At 40.4% G+C, this 19,415-nt stretch overlaps 1 protein-coding gene across 4 annotated transcripts in view; it reads right to left on the bottom strand.

Moving 5' to 3' along the window:
- Positions 1 to 19,415, bottom strand: part of AHRR (aryl hydrocarbon receptor repressor) — an 89,600-nt gene that overhangs the window by 57,312 nt on the left and 12,873 nt on the right. For all 4 annotated transcript variants that reach the window (XM_056333001.1, XM_056332996.1, XM_056332995.1 and 1 more), the window contains exons 2-3: positions 13,119 to 13,190; positions 6,423 to 6,604 (exon numbers count right to left, since the gene is read on the bottom strand). In XM_056333001.1, the coding sequence (XP_056188976.1) occupies positions 6,423 to 6,604; positions 13,119 to 13,180 (244 nt within the window). In that variant the 5' untranslated portion in view covers positions 13,181 to 13,190. The remainder of the gene's footprint in view (positions 1 to 6,422; positions 6,605 to 13,118; positions 13,191 to 19,415) is intronic.

The raw sequence follows: 19,415 nt of genomic DNA, 5'->3' as shown, positions 1-19,415 counted from the left end.
CTGTCCTGTACAGCCTAGTCTAAAGAATTTAATGAATGAATCTAAGGAATCTGAATCAAAGTAATAAAAAGTCCATGTATGTTATTGAGCTAGGAGATCAACAACCATGGACACAGTAGTAGAAGAAAGCTGGAACAGACTACAAGTAATTGAGGAAAAAATCAGGCTGGCTGGGAGGAGTCCTTTGTTGCTTTCTTCTTAAAAGGCATAAATCCAATTTCCATTAAAGATAAACATTGGTGGGGATTGGATCACACCAAACACACAAATGAGTAAAAGGAAATGATCCACTAATATAAATGCTAAATCAGAAGACAGACAGAAACCACACAGTGTGTGCTATGCTGCCAGAACTGAAAAGAATTATATATAAAAGATTTAATTGAAGGGGATAAATGGGTTAGAAGGTAGAAGGGCAGCTTGGTGAAAGTGGCTGGGAAATCCTGGAACCAATGGTTCTTCAGCAGCAGCAATCCAAGGCACAGCAACATGAAGACAATGAACCCAAAGAAAGGAGACTTCAGTGCTCCTGGAGAACTGGAAGGAAAAATCTCAGAGAACAGATATCTAAGGGAAGGAGGAGCTGGATGTTCTTTCAGCAAACCACTATGAAGCAGATAAGTGGAAACTATCTCAGTGGCAGTGAAGAGTGAGAAATACAAACAAAGACCATCTTAAAATCCTCAGTTCTTCAATGACTGGAAGCTCAGAAAATATTTTAAAAAATGAATGAAATAAAGCACAAGTGTATATGGAGAAACAAAAAACCCAATGTATAGCATAAGATGTAGCAAGAAAGCAAAGATTATGAAAAGCATGCTGGAAGTCCTTCAAACATACAAGGTTGGGAAAAGTTTTCTGCTACTCAGCAAAGAGGGACTAACAGATAATGCAAAAAAAAGAAGTTTAAGTGTATATTGCCTCTTTTTGCTTCCGTCAGCTAGGATCAGGCAGATACTGCCACTAAACACTAGCAACAAGGTTAGCACCTCAGGTACTTGGACAAGTTTAGTTGCACCTGGTGAGACTCATTGCAGTGTATTCTGAGAGTGAGCTGAAGCATATTCTGCTGTACTAGCTATTAATCTATGAGAAATCACGATGGAAAGGGGGGATTTTGAAAGATGCAAAGAGGACAAACATGGAGCTTTTCTTTAGAAAGCATGGGGAGAGAAAACCAAAGATATTAGGACCACTAAGCTGAGCTTCAATCCCCAGACAAATACTGGACAAAAATATCAAACAACTTATTTGTAAACACTTATAGGTAGTAAGTAGAAATCAACAGATCTGTCAAGGATATGTTGCCATGTTACACTAAATTAATTACCTTCTACAAGGTGGACATATGGATGGAAAGAATAGCTATTACATGTCTTCATAACTTTAAAATGGCTATTCCTACTGTCTCATAATCTTTTCATAAGTAAACTGAAGAATCTTGTTGGAAGGGAGTCCAAGCTTACTTAGGAAACCATAAGCTGAGAGAAGTTATCAATCATTTGCTGTAAAATGGTAGGATGGATTGCACATACCCTAGATTAATCTTGAAAAAAGACAAGCAGAGCAACAGGAACGATTAAAGAAAATATAGCCCTTGCAGGAAAAACAAAGGAGCAGGGTAGGGCTGGTTTGTCTAAAGAAGAAAGGACTGAGGGAAACATGGGATACCTTCATGGCTGTAAAAGCTGAGGTGCCACGAGAAAAGGGAATAAATTGTTCTTCTCCAAAAGAAGGGCTTAAACTGCAGTCAGAGAGCTCCAGCTTGGATATTAGGAATTGCCAAGGAAGATGTGGAATCACTCACATTGCAAATTTAGGAAAACATTAGACAAGTGACCCCCAAGTTTAGGCATGGCTGGTTCTTTACTCAGGAAAGTCCATTACAGGCCTGTTTCCTGAAGTCTTAAGTTCTGCGTGGAAGCAGATGAACTAACATTTGTAGACAAATTTCTCAGACTCTACTGTAATTCAGTTTAAAATCCATATATAACTTTAGTCTAAGGCAGGTCAAACAACTTGTCCCCATACTTGGCTGTCACTAATTTTGGAATGACCTGGATTACAATTTAAATATATTCAAAGTTTCTGTAAATTTTATATTTATTCACAGTGTTAATCTATAACTCCCTATATTCCTTATTTAGTCATCCATAAAGGTATCAGATTTTCAGCTTTCAAAATGAAATGAAGCTGGAAGTAAATACAGAGAAGGCACTGAAGTCTGAAACAAACACAAAGAGTCAAAATTATACTGCAAGGGAGATTTTTGTTGCGATGACGCTGGTTTTTGTGTGTTTGCATTTCTCTGCATATGTGCATGTGTGCATAAACGCAAAACACACGTTTGTGCATGCATAAAATGTCCAGATGGGAAAAATAACAAGCTATTGAATTATATTACTTTTCATACAAATTACATAATGAAGGACTTAAAATACCCCCATGTCTTGAATAATCAAAAAATTGCTCCATATTTAGGTCTCTACATTTGCCACCTAAGACTGTACTCAACAACATGTTATCATATATTAGGAATGCTCATGGCTAAAAGGATTAACGTTAGCGGATGGTACATTGAAGGAAAGTTTGAGTGGCCGGCTGATACAAGTTTAGTCACTAAGGACTGAACAACGAGGAGCTCTAAGCCCTAGTTGTAACTATTGGTCTATCTACATTGGCATAACTGGTTTTCCTTACAGGTGATGGGAAGCTTAAGTTAGCCGTCTCTCAGAAAGGATCTGAGGTGCTAAAAGAACAAGGTGCTATTCTTTTTACATTTATTTACAGAATTAATACCTGTACTAGAAGGGAAAAATTTAAACAATTGACAAAAGAGTCTGTTTTGAAGTGGAGTGAGACCACCATTTTTCCGTCAGTGGAAAAAGTGAGAAGAGGCACTAAAGGATGTATTGTCAAGAGTGGTAAAGGAAGAGAGGCAACAATTAACCAAGGTGGAACATGGCCAAGACAGAGGCCCAGCAAGCTCAAGTGGTCACAGCCACTAAGTGCCACTCCACTCCCACAGGAGCTCCACCCAAGGCAAATTTTCATCAGGGCCAAATGGCCAGCACAGCTTTCCTGTAGCAGTCGGATGCCTCTCCGTCTAAGCAGTGGTTCAGATCCACGCTGCCTTATACAAGAAACCTAGTGGGACTGGAACATTATTGCTGCAAGCCATTTTGAAGTGCCTATCAGAAAAATGGAAAATGACTAAATGCATATGGCTTGGGGGGACCGGGGCTATTAATAGAACCACTGTCAACTGATAACAGAGATACAAAGACTGTAAACCAAGTAGACAGAAGAATTGTTCTGAAGCCAAAGGAAAACATTTCTAAGAATGAGGGAGGGTATCCACCACACTGACTTAAACTGAATACTAGAACAATCTGTCTCAACAACCAGATCTAAATTTGGAAAAGAACCAGGCCTTTGCTTAAACAATTTAACGAAGATGAATTGGCCATATGCTTCGAGGTACTAACCTGTAACGATCACCAAAGAGGGAATAAATCACTGATGAATAGTCTCTATCCCTAATACCTAATTCTCTGAAAAATTATTTTCATACTCAAAATCAATATGGTGAGGTCACTCCACACCCTTTAATTGGTTATTGATCTTTATAAATACAACATTTGTGCTACACACTGAGTATTGCAGAGTAGCTACTGAAAGGACATCTAGTGGTAAGTAAATGAGTATGTCTAGAAATCACAGGGACTGTTGAAGGTGTGCAATTGTCATGGGAATTGCTGAACTATTATGGGTTGAATCTGCAATGTCATCTATGAACTTATGTGCCCAATAGCACTGTTCATGGTTCTTAAAAAATGGCATTCTTACAAGCACCTTTTAAAAGCCTGGAATTTAAGCTTAATTTCCTTAAAATTCGCAGAACAGTCTTTTAAACAAAAGATGCGCATTCCTGTGTATCGTAGATACACCAATTTGAGTCTCCTGAATCTCCACTGCATCCATTTTAGGAGTATCAGCTGAAGAGAACTCATTACAGCTATGGTTTTGCTTGATATTCCAGCCAAATTTCAACTTGCTCATCATCATTCCTTGGGTCCTCCATTTTGCCACTCCACAATATCCTAAGCTATTCCTTCCCTTCTCAACTTTCTCTCCTATGAAGGCAAACAGTCAAAGCATATAAATTCTACACATTTGAGCTAATTTTACTCTTTCTTTTTTTTTTTGTCCATCCAACTTTACAGCCACTTCTTGCCCGTGCTTATTCCAAACCCCTTAATATGTACTAACAGCCTTGTGACCAGGAGATGCCCACAACAGAAAGCTGTATTCCAGATGGAGTCATGCTGGTCTCATGCAGGGAGGGATTACAACCTTCCTGCGTAGTGACATGCTGCCTCTAGGCAAACAGACCAAAATCCACCCTTGGCTTTCTTGTTCATGTCAACATATCGTATTACAAGCATAGAACAATTTTCTGACCACTGTCCCTCTTTGATTATGGTTTTTATGTTCTCTTTCCCAGGTTTCTCTTTTCTATTGAACACTAGTTCCTTTGGATTAATTTTCCCTGAGTGAATTCATACGGATTTGCTAGGTCATTTTTTCCAGATATAAAATTGGATTAAAAAAAATGTAACAACTCTGTATGCCACTGGTCTGTTCTCTGTCCTCACAATGTTTATAACAGCTCCCAACTTAGTACCATCCTTTAATTTAAAAAGCCACAAACAAGCCATTTCTGCTCTTCTATCCTCTTTCATCACAACAAAGACTGAAACACTGAGATGGATATTTTTGTTTGCTTTTTTTTGGTGACTTCCTACCAAAGTTTTTGTTTTACAGATTCTGCCTTATTTCTCCACAACTACAAGGAAGTAGATTGTGACGTCCATGAAGGAGGCTGCAGCTCCTGCTCTTACCCAAACATTAGCACCTATTCCTCACCCAGTTATTTCCATGGATCGACCCTCCTCCACTCCACCCTTCTGAAGCTCCAGCCTGCTCTCGTCTTAAAATGGCACGTAGTTTCCTTCCTTTACTATAAACAATGTTTTCTGTAACCTTAGTTTCATGATGTAAACACTTAAAAATAAGAATGATGGGAACACCAACTATGTGTTCAATTAGGCAATTTGGGGATTAAATTAAACAAAATCTCTCAAAACATGGAACATTTCAGAGTAACGAAGTCTGGCTTTACTCGTTTTCCTTTCATCCCATCCTTTAAAAGAAAGGGATGATGAATCTTAGAGACTCTGGCAGAAGAGCAGTAAAGGCAGCTGAAGACAGCTTATTGCTTGTGAATCCAAGAGAAATGAAAGTAGAGCTCAGAGGAAGAGGACCTTACACTCAGGTATGTGTTCAAAGGGAAAGAGAGGCACTCTGTACACTGCAGGATGCTGGAGGCTGGGCAGCCAGCTGCCACAGTTGACATGGGAGGCTCCTGCTATCAGTAATATCACCATCTGTAATCTGATGTCAGCTTGTAAAATGCCCCGCAGTCTGCCAAAGCCTCCTCAAATTGGCATTTCTTTTATACCAAGATATATTTTCTAAGCAAGAAGCCAAGCAACAGATACTATTCTGCAGTCAAAACCAAAAAAAATATAGGCCTCCCTTGTATACACTGTGCATAATAAGGAACAGTAACAGGCAGGAGTAGTAAAGGAAAAATAACGTTCATAAAACCATACTTCTGTTTATTTCTGCAGTCCACCTATAAGTTTTGGTCAATTATACTCCTTCAAATAGGCTTTCTTCTTTTTTTTAAATAAATGCAGAGAGAATTTTAATTGTTAAATCCCTAACCTGGATTTTGCTCTTGTGAACTCTTCAGCAACAGAAGAAACTAAAACTGTCTGCAAATTTGGAAGAATTTTTATTATGTACATCTGAACATGCACATTTGGCTTTCATTGTGCCGTGTGCCAGACAGCTACAAAACCAAAGCATAGCCTAGCACAGCCTTAGTCAACACTTCAAACTCTGGGTCTCACTTATCCTGAAAGACAGTGACCTTTTTGGCCTTCCAAGCAAGCCCTTGTATGTCCCCTTGGCATACAGCAAATACAGGTAATACAGTAGCTGCTTGACTTCCACATCACATTTAAACAGGCATTGTGAACATGCACGACAATAGCTTCAAAAAGGGAGTTCAAAGTATCTACAGGTACTACACCTGTCCCCAGCCTCTTTGCTGGTTTAGGGCTTTTGCAGTCATGTTTCCCTGTTTCCTAGAGCCTGCTGAGGAAGGGCAGGAGTTATCCCATTATTTGCTGAAAAACACGCAAACAGCATAGGAAGAAATGCACAAAATTTCCCATGCAACATCCCGTGCACAAAATAAGTTTAATAGAACTTTTTTTTTTCTTTCTCTACCAATATGACTTCTTAATTTCACTTTAGGTTTAGTACAAAGCAGCAATAAAGAGACCTACCTTGGAAGAAACTTTTGACTCTGAGATAGCTGACACTAAGGCGCAAGATGGAAAGTTTGTCCAACTTCGATATGATGTCAGGTGGAAAAGGCAGGAGGCTGGCCAGGTGGTCCAGCTCCGCGTTCAGACGGTCCCTGTGTCTCTTCGAAGGATTTGATTTTTCATTCCCAACTGCAGGCCTTCTGTGGTGGAGAACACATTTTCAATTACCTGTTTTACCTCCAGACAGTACAACTGCAGACTGAGGTGCTATGTGAAATTACTTTATAACAGTCATATTTAACCTAGCTTCTATGAAAACCCTTAAAGTTTCTGTTCCTTGTCAAAAAGAGATTTATTGTCCTGTAGTATTACCCATAGTGCAAAGACATGGACATCAGCCTCTCTTTTCACATCTGCCCAGTGAAAAACAGATGAAGAACTGAGATCTCTTACTCAGAACACTCTCACCTTAGGGAAATGGGTACTATCTTCATGTTCTAGTCAATACCAGGAAACACAATTTCTCATCTATGTTGTACAAGTTAGGGTCAGAACAACAGAGGAGAATTACCGTGACTAATGCATGAACCCATTCAATACCCACTGTGTTAATTCAAAGCATCTTAGTTCCCTCCATTCAAAGACTCAGTTAACCTGTGGGTTAGGAGATAATTAAGAAAAGATCCTGTCTTTCTATATGATTTTAAAAAGTATGGGAACCAGGGTGAAGAGATGTTCTTTCCTCAAGTTCAGAAGTCCTGTGAACATTCTAATATTTTCCTGCCTACACTAGTAATAACAAGGATAATTTGGTTTCTGTCTTAAGAACATTGATATTCCTCCCAAAACATTCCTCCTGAGGCACCTTCTCCAGAATAAGAGACATTGAGACAAATCAAGGACGAAAAGATGGAAAAATACTCAAGAATGGGAAATGGTAGGCAAGGGAAATATGGGCGTGCTAACAGTTTCCACTTTTCCCTCATTAAGGCAAGGATCATAAACTTATGTAGCTTAGCTAGTGCTCCAGTGAAGAATCTGGGTAAAAATAAGTATTGGTAGCACTTTACTACTACATTTCCAGGCTCCACATATTTACTGTATTTTTCAGTCATAATTTTAATTTTTGAGCATTAGTATTTCACAAGGTGGTTAAAGGGTTAAATTACAACATTTACATGTCCCCTTCCTAAAAGTGCAATATTAATTTATCATTGTAAGTGTTATTAAAAAAAAATCCTGTGCTTTAGGAATTAGTTTTAAAAAGATCAATGTTTTGTACATTAGGTTTGAAAAATTCATTGCTACTTTTGAGAGCCTCACTTCATTTTAACAGGACAAAATTATGGACAGAATGAATGAAAAAACGTTTGAGGCAGGTATCAGTGAAAAAACATAATATCTGCTTTTTCACTCAGAATTACCAATACATGGCCCTTCAATAACACAATGAGTTGCTTTCGAAGACATGGGGGAGGTTTTGTTGATTTGGATCAATAAATAACTTTCCCCTATTAGAGAGAACAAATATGGAACAAATAACGTAATCAACGAAGAAGGAATACTCTTCACTTTTCCAGAGTTAACTGTTTTTCAAAAAAGGGCGTACATATTGGGCACTAATTCCTTGAAGAAAACTGTGAAGCTCAGCCATCCTCACTGCGGCAGCAAAAGGGTATGTGACCTGTGGAGAGGAGTAATTTTATGGGAACATAGTCTGTAGTTGAGCAGAAGCTATAGAACATAAGCTTTTACTAATTGCTCTTTACATCTGACAAACCAGCTGAAGCAAGGAAGCAATTCGTGACAGAAAAAAAAATAATTCCCATGAGGAAAGTTAGACTGATGAGTTCAAGGGGTAAAAAACTGTCAATACCAACATGGAAGAGAAATAGAAATTGCTCAAGCCTATTTACTACACAAAATAGTGACTGTTGTGTACCAGAACGGAATGGTTTGAGGCAGTTATGGGGACTGCATTTGTACTGAGCACAAGGAACAATTTTCTGGAGATTGCAGGGAACGGTGTAAAAAGACTACAAGAGAAAGTTCAGAACAGAGTCTTCCTGAAAATTCAAGGAAATGATTCAGTAAGGGAGTGAATCCAAACAAACAGGGGTTTGATGTAAATGGTAATTAGGTGCCAAGTGGATGCAATTTAAAACAATGCAAGTTCCATGGAAAGGCTAGCTTAGCTATCCATAAACAGAAAAGGGCAGGCAAGGAAAATCTTCCATGGGCTGTTTTGAGGCAAATGGCGATTTTAGCCCTTATTTTGAGCTGAAAGTGGATGGTGCTTGTTGTGTTTGTGTTAAACTCTGGATTCTCAATCTGTGTAAACTAGGTCGGAACACAGACGCAGCACTCACTCTATTATACCTTTTACCCTGCTTTTCATACAACACTTACTACAGAAAAGTAGCAATTAATGAAGTTGGCATTTCCTTCTTTGCATCATTAAACAGTCCAAATTCTGCTCAGCAGTAACAAGTATTTGCACTTGTACAAGATGCTTACCACCAGTCCCCATTCAGCAGGAACTGAGTGTGGGAGCTAGTGCAGAGAATATTTTCTGTTTCGGTAGAACGTAAGGCATTGAGCCATTTGCACGGTAATGATTCAGTGTGCCCATGACACACAGACCACCACTAGTGTAAACCAGTTTGGTGAGCTTGCAGAGGAATTTCCTGCAGCTACTGCTCCGCCGGCTGTTCACTACCCTCTGTGGGAGCCCTACCCTGTTAACAAAAAGTTCACTCTGAGTAAGTTTTTAAAGTATGCTGAAGTGTTCAACCAGCAGATGACCTAACCTGAGAAAAATCTAATCATTTATTATGATGGCAAGCTTTCAGTAAGAAGAGAAGAAAGAGACCATGAGATGCAACAGATAGGATAAATGCAACATAACAGCAAAATGATGATGATGACCTTACTGACCAGCACCCATAGCCACCGAGCTGTGCTTGGGAATTGCACAGGTACCCTGGCAGAGCTGAGCTCCAGTGCCCGCTGTATATGTGCAGATGTTCACCATCTCCCACAAACCAAAAGGACTGAACAAGAGAAAGCTGTTTGAGAGAAAGGGGGCCTTTGCCTCCTTCTACCTCTTCTGGGTCTTCGCCGCAAGGAAAGGTGAAAACAGAACTAACAGTCAAGAAGACATCACACCAGCAGAGCAGATGAGAGGTGGGATAGTGTGATACCAAGCAGGAGAAAGGGCTGTGCCACAGAGGGCCTTGAAGTGAGAACTAGGAATCAGGAGAGAGCTGCACCTCCTGAGGTCTCTGTTTACCCTGGCACTGGTACAGTTCTGGCTGAAGTGGGCAGTTTGAAGCAGTTACAGACACACTCAGAGCTAGGGCAGCTGTAGCTTGCCTGTAAAGAGCTGTAAAACATTACAAGAAATGTTTTGTGGAGGGAGAGAGTTTTATAAGATGCCAGGGTTTCAGACAAAGAAGTGGCTGAAGCTCTCAAACGGTAATTCTACTGAAGCATTGCCTCAGCGTTTCTAGTATAAGTATTCATTTTAGCACAGTGATATTAGTTTGAGGTTAAAAACAAGACCTCTTTAGCTTTCAGATGCTTGTATTGCCAGTAAAATGTTAGATTTCCACAGGAAACAAACACTTGGTAGAAAACATTTCCTTTAGTCAAAACTCAGGTTCTCTGGCTGAAAAGCATATCTGATGGAAATTTTTCCATCTGTCCAAGCTCCAGGTGTTTGAATTGAGTCCATAAAAGCTAAAATTCTTTGGTGTAGACCACATCTAATGGGACTTGTTTGGAAGCTTTCTGGGGCAAAAGGAGAACAGCTTGAGGGATTTATTTACATGCATGTATAAAAGTAGAACTTGAACCCAATGTATTGTTTGAAGAACGGCAACCTAATGAAGATAGACTCTCCTAGTTCTGTATAGAGAAGACTACCGAAACATATTAGCTCCTCACAGTAAAACAAGTTTTCCACATATTCTTCCATGGTCTTGTGGATATCTGCATTCTTCCATGGAGCTTTTCCATAGATTTTCATCACTGTTCTGTAGAACTACCTCAGAATAGAATTTCTGTGTCTGGAAAACCATGAACATAATGAGCAATATTATTCTGCGATATCCTGGATTAAAAGCCAGCTGCAGGTTCACCACCTGGCTTGACAGCCTGATGACAAAAATCTGACAGAAAGGCAGAGAGCTGGCTTCCTGGCATGTACGGAGTATGGGTAGATGTGAACATCCCAGTTGCCCTCTGCAGAGGGCAAAGGTGCAACTCTCTCCTTTAAATCCTGACCTTCAAAAGGACTAATTCATTAATTCCTACAAAAATTCAAGTATCCTGCTCAGGCTGGCACCTGAGCTGACTTTTTCCTGTGTCAAAAGAAAGTTAAAATCTAGAGGCTATTAAAGTTAAGAAGAGAGGAATCCTCACTAGAACTGGCCAAAGAATTCCCATCAACATTTTTTGGGTGAAAAATTAGGTTTTCTCAACTGAATAAACAGCCCACCCAGAACAGGTGGGGGGCATCTACCATGATTTATTATCAGAATGACAGGAGAAAAAGTAGAGCAAGGCTGTGGAGGAAAATGCACTGTGCTATCAAACAAGAAAAAAAGCTGTAACAAAAATGGTACGACAGATCAAAATCACAGTTAAATATACTGTTTAGTTAATAGGCTTTGTCTACCCTTCTAAATTCAAGATAAATGATTTGAGGCAACATAATAGCAAGGATACCTCAGAGTCCTGAAATGTAAGTTCTGTAGGACTGAAGGATAGACCATGAAAGGAGCTCTGTCAGCCCGTCTGTCTTGGACATTTGGAGCCTCTTTAGATGAGAGTTAGGAAGTCCCCGAGTGAGGGAATGAGCACAGGAAAGGCTTACCAGAGACCAAGCCCACAAACAGATAAGGTTTGAGGAAGAGACCAGTGTTGCTAAGAACTGAGAAATCATCCTCAGCAAGCAGTAAGTAACTAACCACAGAAAATAGAGGCTGTCTTCAGTGGGGGAGCTCAGTGTTCTAATAATCCAAATGATTCCCTTTAACCAAAACAAGGTTTCTTGATCAAAATTGTCTATGTCCTGGCTGGATAAGCTTATGCACAGGAACCTGTACTGCAATCTCACAGCAAAGCTAATTTCAAGGTAGGATTAGCTGCAGTGCCTCCCAAGGTCAAAGTAAGGGAGAATTTGGTTCTGAACTGATTTGAAGGCAGAACTCCAGAAGGGCTAACAGGGACAGTTCCATCCTTTGTTAGCAAGTAGTTTTCTTAACCATTGCATTTATGTAGAAGTCATGTTTGAGAGTTCTAGCTAGCACATATGTTCCTCAAAGTAACTGCAACTCTCGCTTCTTTCTCAAAAAAGTTACAAGCCATAAACAGTTCTGCACAGAGGTAATTTCATGTACTGGAGCGGTTCCATACCTCATGCAGTTTTAAAGTTAAACGCTCACATCCCTTACCTGCACAGTAATGCAGAAATGTTACATACGTTTTGGATTTAACACTTGAGGTTTTGCAGGAAGAACAATTTTCTTATGTCATTATTTTTGTCTATTGAAATCATCACCTATGATGTATTTCACACTAAAAGAAATATTTTAAGTGGGAACAAGTGGTTCATGTGCAAATATTCTCCAAAGTCCAAACAAAATCAACAGATTTCACTCAGAGAAACTCCCTTTTGACTTTAGACCAATATATACAATTTTAAGCCAAGTGGGTTATTTTTAGAAGTTCTGAACAACTGAAAATAGGGAAATCTATTTTAGTTACCTTCTCATCCTTAAATTGTCTGTGAAGGCCACCAGTGCTAGTTCATAATTTTAACACAGTAAAAATGTGTGTTTCATAACCATATAATCAAGTGTAACACAGAATATGTGGGATGATTATATTCAAAAGCTTCATTTCACAGCATGGTTTATAGCATCTGGAAAACATTTTATATTTGAGTGATAGCAACCTTTTCCCCCTCCCATTTCAACATCTCCCTTCCATTTCAAGGATCTTGTAGTAAAAATTCCCATTGCTCTTTTTCATTTTCTGCTTTGCCTTCACACATACAATTCCTTTCTCCCACTTTTCTCCTAATGAAAGTGATCCCATAGTAAATAGTGGTTTGAAAATGATGCGTTCTTTCTGCAGAAAGTGAGTCACCAGCCTGCTTTTCAGTTGGCTGAACTGACCCACTTTCCAGGCTCGCACATGTTGGACTTTGCGATGCCCCAAGCAAGGCTAAGCCAAGGAACAGGGAAGAGGGGAGCACCATGCCAGCGCACTGGTGCCACTCAACACACAGCTTCTCAAAAGGCTCCTTGACCAGGTGGCAGGGAACAGAGGCACAGAGGTGGCAGCCACCCCTCTGGCCTGTTGCCCAGCTGACATTTAGTCCACCAGGATCTTCTGCCTGAGAAAAAGCGCTGTCCTCCGCTTCTCACAGCGGCACACCCTGCAGTACACCATGCTACACACCACAGCCACCAGTGGGCTCCTCCTGGGACACCTAGAGATGGTTAAGGATGGGTTGACCCATGCTCAGCATCCTTCCTACAGCTGGTCTTGAAGAGTGAGCCCCGCAGCCAGGGGTTTCTCACTGCAGAGAAAGAGATTAGGTCTCTCCTGTGTCAGTGGTCCACGGAAGGAAGGGAGTCTTTCTTGTACCTCATTTGTAGCACATTCAGAGGGAGACGCCTCCTAATGAATATGATACTTAACTGTTTCTGAATGGGTTTCCTCCTTTTCCTCCCAGCATATAGGCATTCCCCTGGAGGAATCATTGTTTTGATGCTGAAAAACAAAAGGAATAGGTTTCTTAGTTTAGAGGGTTCTGTGTGTCATACAGCTGCTCAAGATGACAGCACCAAGAAAGTTCAACTGAAGAAAACGTTCTTGGAGCGTCACATTCAACAACACTAAAAAGCACGGTGGCATTAGTTAATATAGAAGCTGAAAGCTTACTCTAATTTCCTACCTTAATATTATTAGTATATTGATGTTTATATTCAATTTTCATTTTTTCAAATTAAGCCTACTATACAATACACGGTATAAAAATGGGTATAAAATACATCCTGTTTGCTGGAATCCAAAATACTTTTTTCCTTGTATATTCACTTTTAAATTCAGCTAAGCAAATAAGAATGAATAATACTACCCATCATCTTCTGCAGGGAGGATTTCACAGCTTTAATACACAGGAATATTGTCTTCCATTACTGACACTGTGATAAGTAGGATGCAATTATTTAAATCTGCATTTTTCCAGGTCCTCAAATCCCAATTTTCAAAGGCTGAAGGGTATAACTGCTGGCAACTCACACAGTATTGTGGCTAGCACTAGGACCTAATGCAGGTGACAATTTTCAGACAAAATTTCACCTTATTATTGCTCTATTTAAGCAAGTTAGCCTTAGAGACGTTGCAAGCTCTGAAACAAGTCTTTGCATTCGGCCTGTTTAAATTTTCTGGAGAGTAGCTGAATATTGAAGTCTCTTGCTTTTCTGTCTAAAAGAGTATTTTAGTCCTGCTGTGTGCTGTTGAGTGGTGGGTGCACCCTGCCCAAGAGGTTACTCTATCTTAAGAGTATTCGCTGCTTTGTGCAAGATCGTAAAATTAAGGGAAACTTCTATGTCACTGAATCAAATCCCATGCTACTAAAGACACATACATCATCTAATACAAATCATAAACTTGGTGAACTTGATTTAAAAACTTTAGAGGAGCTTTGCTTTTCATTGAAAGACAGATTTCTGATAACTAGAAACCTTTTACTTTCCAGCTTAAAATTGTTCATGGTCATTTTATGCTCATTTGTTCTTCTGCCAACATTGTCTTTTAGTTTAAATAGCTCTTCCTCCTCCATTGTGTTTACTCATTGGCATATTTTTAAATAGCTGTCATATCTTCGGTCAGCCTTCATTTTTCTATTCTAGGACAACCCAAACTCTTTTATTCCCTTCTCATGTTACAAACTCTATTCTTCCTCTCACCTTAAGAACCTTTATTTTCTCACGTCAGTCAATCTGTCTAAAGCATGGATAAACATAGTAATGCACAGCATACCAAGTAAAATCTAAAAGTATTTCATACATGCAGATATATATACATATTTATTGAAAAGACTAATTCTTTATGGGAATTATTTCACTTGATTCTTGTTTGACTGAATTTTCCTTTTTCATAACTGTTACCAAATTCACAATTCACAGTCATCCTGTGGTCACCTAATACACAGTTCTCTGTTTTCATGTATAACTTCCAATGCACAGTTTATGGAGGAAATTAACTTTTTAGTGCCAAAGTGCCTAACCATCTCATTCATACAGTTAATCTCCAGTTCATTTTTGTTACGTGAGAATTGTATCTTCTTCTCTATTGATGGCACAAGCATCTAAATTTATCAGTATGCTTCTGGTTTTGCATGAAATTTCTTAGTAAAAATATGATTGTCTCCAAACTGATAGTTGAGGAACTCTGCATGCAGTTTCCTCCCTGATCAGTCATTTTTCTTTCAGCACATGCTGTTGACCCAGTTCCTTCCCCTAACCCTTTTAATTCTTTACTAGTCCTCAGCAGCACAGCAGCCTTCACTAAACTGAGATAGATTAGGTCCACTGTATTTCCCTCATCTGGAAAATCAGTTATCGTATCAATAGAAAGCTATCAGGTTACTTTGTCAAAATCATCTCCATTTTTACTCCATTACACAACTAACCACAGCCATTAATGGTTCCTTCCTTGAGAATTCTTTTAAAAATGATGCATAGTACAGAGAGCAGACAAATAGGTCAGTAGTCGCCTTCTCTCAATTGTAGCTGATAGTGGAAACACCAGTCATTCTCCATTGGTGCAGCGTCAGGTATAAAGTTCTTCCAGAAATAAACAAAACCATTTTTTTCACTATTACTAGGATGATTTCATATGACATCAGATGGGTGAACTGTCTGGCTAAAGTCTATGAGGGATATGACACAGTGCAATAACTACCACTCCAGGTTAAGAAAGTTTGTGTATCCCACAGCCTTCACTTAAAGCCTTCTTGCCACCTTCAAAGACCTTGTCAGGTTAGTCTAGTCTACAAGCTCATTTTTTTGCAACAGTCCGAGAGTTTTTAAGATTTCATCTACCCTGGGTGGGTTTTCTGCTGCAGGGGGAAGCTGAAGTGGTGTGAAGATGATAAAAGAATTGCTGAAGTTTCTTGTGAGACCTTACATTAAAAGGTATTTTCTTTATATTTATGGCGGGTTGATTCTGGCTGGATGCGAGGTGCCCACCAAGCTGCTCTACCATTCCCCCCTCTTTGACTGGACACGGTAGAGAAAATATAATGAAAGGCTTGTGGGTCGAGATGGGGGCAGGAGATCACTCAGCAGCTGCCATCACAGGAAGAACAGACCGGACTTGGGAAAGTCTAAATTATTACCCATCAAATCAGAATAGGATAATGAGAAACAAAACCAAATCTTAAAGACACCTTCCCCCCACTCCTCCCTTCTTCCCAGGCTTAACTTTACCTGTGAATTCTCTACCTCCTCCCCTGCTGTGGCACAGAGGGACAGGGAATGGGGGCTGCAGTCAGTCCATCACGCACTGACCCCTCACGCTCTTCCCCTGCTCCAGCACGGGTCCCTCCCACGGGGTGCAGCCCTTCAGGAACAGAGTACTCCACCACAGGTCTCCTGTGGGTCCACAGCTCCTACCAGGAGCCTGCTCCAGCACAGGCTTCCCAGGGGTCGCAGCCTCCCTTGGGCATCCCCCTGCTCCCATGTGGGGTCCTCCATGGGCTGCAGTGATATCTGCTCCACCACTAACCCCCACAGGCTGTGGGGGGACAGCCTGCCTCACCAGGGTCTTCACCTGGGGCTGCAGGGGAATCTCTGCTCCTGTGCCTGGAGCATCTCCTCCCCCTTCTGCACTGACCTGGGTGTCTGCAGAGTTGTTTCTCACATACTCTCACTCCTCTCTTGAGTTGCAGTTGCTGCAGCAATTTCCCACCCACCCACCCTTGTTAAATACGTTACCCCAGAGGCACTACCACCTCACCAATGGGGCTCAGCCTTGGCCAGCAGTACATCTGCCTTGGAGCTGGCTGACATTGGCTCCCTTGGGCATGGGGGAAGCTTCTAGAAGCTTCTCAGAGAAGCCACCCCTGCAGCCCCTACCCCACCCCCAAAACTTCACCACACAAACCCAATACAATACTGTAATACTTGTGTTCTGAGTCCTTCCCATCCATAATATGAATCCATGACTCATAGTTCATGTTTCAGAACTGTGTCACATGCTAGACTTCCCTTCTCTTGTCTTCATGAGCAAAATTACAAGGAGGAAAAAGACTTGGACAGCATAATTCAACAGAAAACTGGAAGTTAAGAGTTCATTCAATTTCCCAGAAGGACCACTTTGTTTTAAAACTCATTCTGGTTCAATTGATGAATATGTGACAGCAAATAGAAATAAATAAAAAGGCCTCAGTATTCAAACAACTGAAAACCAGGAAATAAACAGAAAACAATACGAGCTAGAATTTATGACGTGTAAAATGCTGGTTGAGAAAGATAAAGGCCCAAAGGAAAATTCACAAGTTGCAGCGCTAAAGAGAAAAGATAGTATGCTTTTTAGAACATTATGAACAAAAGTCTAAAAAATGTGTACAGTGCTTATTAGATAGAGATGGCTGTACATCAGAACTCTGTAAAATTTAAGAGCGTTGAACAGATTTATTTCTATTCTCTGAAAAGAAAGAGAATCATGCACTTGCATCAAGTAAGAATAAACCGTGCACTCTTCAGGCTTTCTACAGGAACTTTCTACAGAATTAGGACAAGGGGTTACCACAGCAACATGGTATGAAGCACTGCCTCAGCAACTGCACACCAGCACCCCAGATCTGCGTGCAGCCAAGAGGTGCTTCTGCTGCTACCGCTAATGCCAATAATGGCATGCAGATAAAATGAGTTTGAGAATGAATGTACAGGTGTAGAGGAATGAAGGCAGTGGGTTGATTAGCATTGTTAATATAGGGTTTGTCTCTCTGTCCACTTCTGATTGCTCTAGAAAATCCATGATCAATCTCCATGTTGTTAACGAGGCTGTAAGAATTTTGTCTCCCCTCAAGGCAGCCTCAAAAAGTACCTTTCCAATGCTTTGCCATTTCTGAATGCTGAAAACCTTTTTCACTGTAACTGGCAAATCATACTTTTACACCATACCAGCAGAATTCTTACTGCCATTTTATCATATTTTACCCCTTTTTTCAGATATATCCATAAGCATTGCAAATACAGAATTTGTCTCCCTGTCCACTTTTAATTGTTCTAGTAAGTCTAAGACTAATCTCCATGTTGTTAGCAATGTTGTTGCAATTTTATCCCCCCTTGAGGCAGCCTCAATAAGTATTTTTCCAGCATTTTGCTATGTCTGAACACTAGAGACATTTTTCAGCGTAACTAACACATCATTTACTTTGCACCATCCTAGCAAAGTTTTTATTGCCTTCTTGTTATACTTTATGCTTCTTTTTTCAAATAGATCTATAAGCATTATTAACATAGAATTTTCTTCTTCTGCACCCATATCAATTAGGCCCCATCTACACTAGGCACCAAAAGTTGCCATTTGAGGTAAGATGGACAACAAATATTTCAATACACCCATATTGATTAGTCATCAACAGCTCACCTCTCACAGCATCTGTTATGGGTCACAGGTTCTCCCACTTCTCTCAGCTATGTTGGGCACCAGTTGCTTTAGCACAAACTAATAGGCTACAACAAAGTTTTTACCATCAGTCAGATTCAACTGCCTGGACTATTTCTCCTTCCTCCAGAGGCAAGACCACACTACCCCACCTATCCCCCCAGTCCTCAGAGCTATTTAACCACTTTGCAGGAACGAGCTACAGCCACACATCATCTATGTCAATCAACCCACTGCCTACGTAGCAAGGCCACAGCTGCATGTTATCAATGCCGATCAACCCACTGCCTTCATTCCTCTGCATAGGGGAATAAAGACAAAATCAGAAGAACCATAGCTAATGGTCCTAAAAATATGGTTGAAAATAGCACTTGAAATTGTTGAGCTGCACAGAACCATACCCCAAGAAAGCATTTCTTTTAGAAATTGGAGAAGAGCACACATTCATGGTCCCATCTGGACTGTGCCCTCTTCTGATCATCTGTGAGTTCTGCTTTGCACCGCTGGGGCAGAACAGCCCGTCACCACTGCGGCAGGAGGCTGGGGGCTCCTGCCCCTGCCAGCCCACCAGCCTCACGTGGGAATGGGAAACAGGAAGAAAATGGGGGGGATGGCACTCAGCTGCTCAGAACAGTTGTGCTCTTTCTCTCTGTAACATGAATGAGAGTCCTCACATGCTCTCTCCGTCTTTGAGTGAGGACAAAGATAAACCTAAAAGCAGCAACCTTCCACCCCTCCAGCAGCAGAAGAGGGGGCTTACAAGGCTGAGGAACTGCAGGAGGAGGAGAACTGGGACTGAAAGGAACAGAATTGCTGGGAAAGGGCAGATGTGGACCATGATCATTCACTTTCTTATGTCAGACGCTTTTAATCACTGCTGACATTAAGTCGTAAGGAATCTCTGAACACTGGGGAAATCCAAGCGACTGAAAGACAGCTGCTATATGACAATCTTCAGAGAAGGGAAACATAATGGTCCAGCTAACCACTGGATGGCAAGACTGACATCCATCCCAAGCAAAATACCAGAAAAGCTGATCAGAAAGATGAATTACATCACTTAGCAGCGTTCTATGGAATATCATGCTCTTTGGAGTGAAACTAGCTCACTGAGAAGTTACCACCTTTAGCTGGAATTCGCTTGTATTAGTAATTCATTTAACTTAGCAGCACAACATTCTGATTTTAAAAAGCCACAACGAAATATGGTAGTGCAGAGTTTCTGTAAGTAAAGAACTTGTCAAGTGATGATAAAAAAAAAAAGAGTAATTCTAGAAAAATCACTGCTAAATATAAAGGTTTTTATAAAGATCT

This window comes from Falco biarmicus, chromosome 3 (genome assembly GCF_023638135.1).
Source record: "Falco biarmicus isolate bFalBia1 chromosome 3, bFalBia1.pri, whole genome shotgun sequence".
NCBI lineage: Eukaryota > Metazoa > Chordata > Aves > Falconiformes > Falconidae > Falco > Falco biarmicus.
Note: the sequence above shows the minus strand (reverse complement) of the source record. Positions and strands in the feature narration are given on the sequence as shown.